Source organism: Leptonychotes weddellii, chromosome 13, assembly GCF_054177405.1.
Source record: "Leptonychotes weddellii isolate Sample4059 chromosome 13, ASM5417740v2, whole genome shotgun sequence".
Taxonomy (NCBI): domain Eukaryota; kingdom Metazoa; phylum Chordata; class Mammalia; order Carnivora; family Phocidae; genus Leptonychotes; species Leptonychotes weddellii.
Window position 1 is genome coordinate 37,322,581 of NC_138381.1, and position 8,648 is coordinate 37,331,228.

The 8,648-nt window shown below is 36.2% G+C and overlaps 1 protein-coding gene across 1 annotated transcript in view; it reads right to left on the minus strand.

Annotated features, from left to right (window-relative positions):
* Positions 1 to 8,548, minus strand: part of DSG4 (desmoglein 4) — a 58,931-nt gene extending 50,383 nt beyond the window's left edge. Inside the window, exon 1 of the mRNA XM_081802538.1 lies at positions 8,471 to 8,548. Coding sequence (XP_081658664.1) covers positions 8,471 to 8,548 — 78 coding nt within the window. The remainder of the gene's footprint in view (positions 1 to 8,470) is intronic.
* Positions 8,549 to 8,648: the final 100 nt, after the last annotated feature.

Genomic DNA, 8,648 nt, shown 5'->3' on the forward strand with positions numbered 1-8,648 from the left:
GGAATCATCAGGCCAAAGAATAATTTAGAAGGAGAAGTCCTATTGGGAATGGTGGAATTTGACAAGCAATATAGTGTAATCTGGGGGCTCAGTTCTTATATAGACTGTCAGTGCAAGGATGGATTTTAGAAAAGTCGAGTAGTGAATGGATTGCATTTATGTATGTATTCAACAAATAATTATTGGGTTGTTGTTTGTTGCTGTGCTGACCTCTGTGTATCACACATAATTTCAAAGTTTATTATTTAATCACTTCCACATCCAAAGAATGGCAATACAATTTTTGGTGTACCTTTTTAAATAAGCCAGGTGAAGAACATGTCTTAGAAACTGAGTGAAATAACATGATGTTATTGGAAATAAGCTTTTAAAATGTTGAGCTGCCTATACAAAAAATGATGACTTTAATGGACTCATGACCCTTCTTTCTAGCAGTAAACAAACATCTAAACCAATTACCTATCAAGGTCACTCCTAAGTTTATAACAGTAAAGCTAAGTCATCTCTTAGGGGAGAATGATTACATGTCTAAACACTTTACAGGGACAGGCATCTAATTAACATGAATCATATAATATCATAAAGGTACAAATTAATGACAAGGGGGACTTGAAGACTTTCCTATTTTACACCACCGGGTTTTGTTATCCAGTTTATCAGTATGTTAACTTACAATCCATTCTTATTTACAGTGGAATGTGGAGGACAGGCCTGTGAAATCCTCATTTCTGGGATGGTTTAACTCTGCGGTGTGTGCACTACACTGACTTCCAACATTTTCCCCAGGAGGGCTGAGCTTTAGTTGCCCGTGGGGGTGACTGGCCTCTATTGGCTATTTTCCCTTCTCTATTTTATTTCTCCTTTACTTAGCAGTGTTCCTTTACATCCATCCCCTTCCCCCTCAGGTTGCCCACAAATCCTGTTTCTCAGGGTCTAATTCTGGGTAAACCCAACCTCAGATGTGATCAAAACAAATCGAGAAGCCCAGGTCAGTAATTTGTCAAGTAGAAACTGGCATATATTTTGAAAAAAATATCTATTAATTTGAACACAGCTAAGTATTTTCCACTGAAAAATGTGACAAATTACATTCTGGGCCCAACCAGATATGACAGTTTTTTTTAAACATTTATTTATTTATTTGAGAGAGAGCGTGCGGGCGTGTGTGCATGAGGAGGGGGAGGGGCAGAGGGAGAGAAGCAGACTCCCCACTCACTGAGTGCAGAGCCCAGCACGGGGTTCAATCTCATGACCCTCAGATTGTGACCTCAGCTGAAATCAAGAGGCAGATGCTTAACCAACTAAGTCACCCAAGCACCCCCAGATGTGACCTTTGACAAGAATTAGAGTCTGACATTTTGAGTAGTTATGGGAAAGTTCTTGAGGCAAGGTTTTATTTTATTTATTTATTTTTATTTTATTTTAATTCCAGTATAACTAACATACAGTGTTATATTAGTTTCAGGCATGCAATATAGTGATTCAACAATTTATACATTATGTGGTGCTCATCATGACAAAGGTACTCTTAATCTCTTCACCTATTTCACTCGTCCCCCATCCTCCCCTCTGGCAACCACCAGTTTGTTCTTTATATTTTATAATATCTTGAGTCTGTTTTCTTGTTTGTCTCTTTTTTTCTTTGTTTGTTTTGTTTCTTAAATTCCACGTATGAGTGAAATCATATGGCATTTGTCTTTCTTTGACTTATTACACTTAGCATTTTACCCTCTAGGTCCACCCATGTTGTTGCAAATGGCAAGATTTCATTCTTTCTTATGGCTGAGTAATATTCCTGTATATATATATATACAGATATATATATATATATCACATCTTCTTTATCCATTCATCTATCATTGGACACTTGGGCTGCTTTCATAGTTTGGTTTCATAGTTTGGTTATTGTAAATAATGCTGCAGTAAACATAGAGGTGAATATATCTTTTCAAATTAGTGTTTTTGTATTCTTTGGGTAAATACCCAGTAGTGGAATTACTGGATTATATAGTAATTCTATTTTTAATTTTTTGAAGAACCTCCATACTGTATTCTAGAGTGGCTGCACCAATTTGCATTCCCACCAACAGTGCACAAGGGTTCCTTTTTCTCCACATCCTCACCAATACTTGTTGTTTCTTATGTTTTGTTTTGTTTTTTTTTAGCTGTTCTGATAGATGTGAGGTGATATCTCATTGTGGCTTTGATTTGCATTTCCCTGATGATAAGTGATGTTGAGCATCTTTTCATGGTCTGTTGGCCATCTGTATGTATCCTTTGCAGAAATGTCTGTTCAGGTCTTCTGCCCATTGTTAAATTGTGTTATTTGTGGGGTTTTTTGGTGTTGAGTAGTATAAATTCTTTATATATTTTGGATACTAACCCTTTATCAGATATGTCATTTGCAAATATCTTCTCCCATTCAGTAGGTTGTCTTTTTGTTTATTTGATTGTTTCCTTTGCTGTGCAGAAGCTTTTTATTTCGATGTAGTCCCAATAGTTTATTTTTGCTTTTGTTTTCCTTGCCTCAGGAGACATATCCAGAAAAATGTTGCTATGGCCAATGTCAGGGAAATTACTGCCTGTCTTCTCTTCTAGGATTTTTAATGCTTTTAGGTCTCACATTTAGGTCTTTAATCCATTTTGAATTTATTTTTGTGTATGGTGTAAGAAAGTGGTCCAGTATCATTCTTTTGCATGTAGCTGTCCAGTTTTTTCCAACATTTATGTTGAAAAGACTGTCTTTTTCCCACTTTCTTGCCTCCTTTGTCGAAGTTTAACTGACCATATAATTGTGGGTTTATTTCTGGGCTCTCTGTTCCACTGATCTATGTGTTTGTTTTTGTGCCAGTACCATACTGTTTGATTACTCCAGCTTTATAGTATATCTTGAAATCTGAGATTGTGATACCTCTGGTTTTGTTTTTCTTTCTCAAGATTGCTTTGGCTATTTGGGGTCTTTTGTGATTCCACACAAATTTTAGGATTATTTGTTCCAGTTCTGTGAAAAATACTGTTGGTATTTTGATAGGGATTACATTAAATCTGTAGATTTCTTTGGTTTTATATAAGGAGGGATGACTAGCACATAGGCACAGACAGGGATATACCAAGTTTCTCATAATTAAGTTTTGTTTGTAAAATTAGGAAAAGTAAGGGTCAGCTAGAATTTGTCTTATTTGAACTCAGTCACTAAGTACACACCCAGAAATTGGCTCATTTTCAAACTTTTGGACCAATTTAATATGCTACACTTGTGTTTATTATGCTTGAGTTTTTTCAAGACACTTCATAATGAAATTTGAACTTAATCTAATGGAAATCCATTAAAATTCTTAAAATAGAGGATTGGCTTAATCTAATTTACATTTTAGAAGGCCACATAGGCTCATCTGTAGAAAATTGTTTGAAGAAGGCCAGTATGGAAGTAGAGAGACTACTTAAGAGACAGTTCTAGTAGGGTGATGGCAGATGGGGATGGAAACTATTGGATGGCCTGAGCTATATTTTGGTTATAGAATCAGTCAAAGTCATTAGCATTTACTAATGGATGAAATGAAGGCGGGGGATGTGAGGGAAGGGATGAAATCAAGGAGGAGTGCTTAGTTTCTGTCTTGAGCAATGGATCCGTGGGATCATATTTATTGGGGGGTATTGGGGATACAAGTGTGTTTAATTTTAAACATTTTAAAAGGGGCTTTGATGAGGTCTCATAGAGACAGTGTAGAGTATTAAGAGCAGAGGGCATCTTTAGGGGGAACATCACCATTTAATAATTGGGTAGATGGGAAACAAACAAAAAAATAAGAGAGAGAGTGGCCAATGAAATGTAAGCTTTATCTTGAAAAGATGGTATAAAAGCCAAGAAAAGTGTTACAGGGAAGAAAGAATAGTTACTTTTTTCAGATTCCTCCCAGAAGTTAAGAAAGATGAGGACAGAAAAATGGATCTTGTGTTTGGCAATCTATAAGTCTTAGACAAACTTGACAAGGGCCATTCTGGCAGATTGATGGGATGGGTTGAAGTTTGATAGGACATGGGAAAGTAAAGAAGGCATGTGTATTTGAGTCTTAAGAAGTTTGATGAAACAAACAAAAAATGAAGCAGTAGCTCCAGGAAGGGGTGCTGATGAACATGCTCTGAAAGAAACAGAGGGGGAGAGAGAGAGATGGTTTCAAAAAAGGACTATTAGGGAAAGAGTAAAGTCCTTGAGCACAAATAGGGGATGGTCTTTTTATATAAACAGGACACTAACTCCATTGTAATAAGACGGAGGGAGAGAGTGCAAGGACAGGTGGCTGTGTAAGTCTGGTGAACAATAAGATTAGGTCGTCAACTAAGAGTGAGGAGGAAAGAAGAGGTGTGGGAGTTTTGAGGACAGAGAAGGTACGGAATAGTGACCTAGTACAATGAGATGGGAGGTCTATTGGAGAGGTAGGTAGGATTGTGGGAAAGCATTTTATATTAATCTGAGATTTGAGAGTGAGTATTCAAAATGAAAAACAAAAAAATCAATTGCCTTGAATCACTTGTTTAGCTGTTTGTGTGAGGACAGAGATGGAGGGTGAAAGAGTTGGGATACAAAAGGGGAGAGCAAAGCAAGGAGTTCGAAGGCATTCACCAAGAGATAGCGTATTTGAACTCATGAAGCTTGATTAGACATGGAGGCAAGTGGGGTGGTGGATAGTGGAAAGTGGGAGGAGTCAAAACAAGGAAGCTTCGATGAAGCAGAGGAGGTGTGCAATCAGAATCCATGAACAAGTGAGCTGGAAGGAGAAGGAGGAAGTGGTCAGAGGCTGGGAAGACTGAAACAGGCATCCAGAACACTGCCTTCCTGGGGTGGGATGGGGAGAATGGAGGTTGGAGAACTGAGAATTCCAGGTGTCGGCTGCCTCGCCCATGGGGTCAGTTGAGTTCCTGTGAATGCTCTCCGGAGTTGGAAAGGTCACAGCGAACTGTGGTCCTGACTGAGTCTTCAGTAAAAGTGAGGACCTTGTTGGGAGGTCAGGGAATGATACAAGCAGAAGACAGGGAGACAAGCAGATCACAGGAGTCTGAAAAGGGTAAGGTTTTGTGTAAGATGAAGGTGATCATGTTCTGAAAGTGGTATTGGAGAGCAAAAAAGGAGATGTACGCCCAATAAAGATGAAAGGGTGGGATTTGAAAGGCAAATAAGAAAATCCATTTTATTTTTTTTATTTTTAAAGATTATTTATTTATTTGACAGAGAGAGACACAGCGAGAGAGGGAACACAAGCAGGGGGAGTGGGAGAGGTAGAAGCAGGCTTCCTGCTGAGCAGGGAGCCCGATGCGGGACTCGATCCCAGGACCCTGGGACCATGACCCAAGCCGAGGGTAGACGCTTAACGACTGAGCCACCCAGGATGCCCCAAGAAAATCCATTTTAAAAGAAATATAATGCTAGTGTAAACAAAAATAAACATTAGAGTATGAAAGAGAGAAAGATGAAAGCATAAAGATGCTAAAAGTATCCAACGGATGTTTAAAATCCTATTTGTCATTTATGTGTTAGTGTGAGGCTGCTCATGCCTGCACCCAGACACTGCTGGGAAGCACTCTTAGAGAGGAGGCTCCTCAGTAAACGCTGAAAAAAAAAAAAAAAAGAGGTAGAAAATGGAAAATGAAAATAAGTTTTAACATCTCTAATTATTCCTTACAGTCTAAACCTCCCCACCTTTACCATTCAGAAAAGATAATGGAAGCATACCAATCATTTTATTGCTATAAACATAAGCCTTTGGAAATTACAAACCGACTTAAAATAGCCAAGGGAGGACCAAGCAAGGAACTAGCACCCAAATAAGCCAAGAACTTTTATACTGAAACCTGAAAGAAAACACCCTGTTTTAAACATCACCGAAGATGAATATTAGAGCTTAAAAATACTTGTAAAATAGCAAAAGAAAAATAAGTTAGACTAGATACTGCTTGATGATGAAGTGTTCAGTAATTCAGATATAACTAAATGGAAAGAATACAGACAGCTAAACAATAGATTATTCCTTGTTTTAAAATTTTTTGATGGTTATTTGGTTGATCCATTCATGCTTTTGTCCCAACATAAATTGAACCATCTAGAACTGGGAGGCAGATTCTATTTCATGGGGACTAGTAATCTATGTGGACTGGTGTATTGCAGTGCAAAGGGAAGTAAGTCTTAAAAATACCGGAAATCCTACCAAAGGTTGGAATTTATTAAATAGGCATGGGAATTTAGGCATGGGAAAATGTGGCAAATACTTTTAGAAGTTCGTTTTGGGTTTCCTAAATTGGCTATTTTAGCCAATGATTATAAAACCTTTTAGTTCCTACTCTAGCCAAAGGGTATCATATGTGTTACACCCGGGTTGACCTTCAGATGTTGGTATAAATTCAGAAATGAATTGTGTATATAACTGAAAACATCTAGTTAGAACGAATATGTAATTTTTGAAGCTATATAATTAAAATTATGTCAGGAAATTACATTGAATGGAGATTATAAGGATAAAAACTATACACCAGTGTAGAAGAGAGGTCCAGATGAAGGCCTGTATATATCCCCAGGTAGATAATCTTTCTGCAGATTTTTAGTGCACATACAGTTACATCAGGCGATATACATAGAGGCTAATAAGATGTAGCAGATGTATCTGGAATTCAATGTCAAAATTAGCTCAAGATGGTATTTTGGTTGATATTAAATTATAAAGTATTTACGATATACTAATTTTTGACCCTAAGGGCCACCTCTTTAGAAAGTCAGATGTTTTATAAACATTAAACTTTTTGTTTTCAAACTATATACACATAACATTTAAATTACTATTTCTTCCTTCCTTTTGTTAAGAGCATGTTGATCTAAGATTCAGCTTGCAATATAGATTTGAATTATAACTATTTACTTATAAAATAATTTCCCTATCTTAGGTCTGTAGAATGACCTATAAGGTCCATGAGTTGGAGTAAAGGATCTACAGAGAAGAACTGATTTCTGCCCAAAGGTTGTTTATTGAAAAAAATGACAGGCCTTTAAATGATTGTTAGAATTGCATCTTAAAAAGATAATTTTAAAATTTGAGAATAAAGAGTTAGACCATCAGTGTGTAATCCTGACAAAAAATTTATTTGAAAGTATCTTCCTAGAAGGATTGACAACTAATATTGTCCCTTTTTATATCTTCCATGGTTTTTTACTAATGGATCTTAATAACAAGAGTTACTGAAGTTGGTCACTCTAGCTTTTGTTAGACAACCTAAAAAACTTTTTTGGAAGATATCAGGAGTCTTTAACAAACACTTCTGATGATAAATCAAAGTGACACATAAGCTACTTGTGGTCAGATACCATTCCCTTTAATTAATTAACTAATAATTACTTTTATTCCTTCAAACTCCTGGGTCCCGCATACTCAAGTATATTTCAACAAATACCTTTTGACTTTATTTCTGGAAAGATTATCCATCATTAATGGGAACCCCCCCTCCCAAATGGGAGAGAAAGAAATAAAAGAAAGAGTCCCTGTGAATGATTTTATTTATACCTCTGCATTTTGGCATGCTACAGACTATCAAAATTTCACATAGTCTACAGACATAAAATAAGATGTATATTGTGGCTTTGAAAATATTGACATCATCTGCTATAAGATAGAGCAAAATAGCTCTAATAAAATAGTTCACTCCCTAGCCCCCTTTGACAAGTGTTGGAAGTTGAATGACTATTCTTTTATCTTGTAACACCCTGGGGAATTTGAGTAATTGGCGGGGAATAATCCTTAAAAGATTTTGTCATATCCAGTTTCACTTCAGTGAGCTCGTATTAACACTGAATTTAGAAAAGAGAAAAAAATTCGTCTACTTTGCTAGAGTAAATTTACCCCATCTAAAAATGCTTTGATTCTATTTAGAGATTTTTTAAACCGGGTAATACTATATAGCAAAACATAAATGACATATCATAAATAATACATTATTAAATTTTGAAGCTAGAAAAATATATCATACTATATAATTTGGGAATTATCTATAAATTGGAGCATTATGTAAGCCAAGAGCTTATTGACAAATCAAATCAGGAATGCAAGATTTATTCTAGTGAGAAAATTTAGTTAGGGAGTGAGATAAAGTAAGGATATGGGGTTGTCTAGTGCAATTTCATTTGTGTTAACACAATACCATCAACTCTGTTAAAAGTTTTTAGTTGACCCCTTTAAAATAGCAGCAGAGGGTTGTTTTAAAAAGTACTAAACTCAATTAAAACTAATAATACAGTATTACTTTACAGAACAATTCTAACTTTTCCCATTAAACATTTTACATGTTCTAAAAACTTTTTTTAGACCCCCTTAAAAAAAATTCCCCCAAAGCTTAACCATACTGCAGGCTTTTTTCACAGCTCAGCTTAAGTAAATTATTTTAACTTAAGAGATGTATAATAAAGAGCTGGATATAGATGAGTAACACTTACTAAACACACATCTGAAAATACGATGTGGTTTCCATCTGCTTCCTTGGAAGGTAATTTACCGTTAGGGATGACAACCATGTCAGATGTTACTTGCTTCAGTCAGAGAAGTACACTTGGCAAATTTACACTATTAGGTCAGAGCCACAGTGATAAGGAGAAAAGTGAGTGGATATCCTGC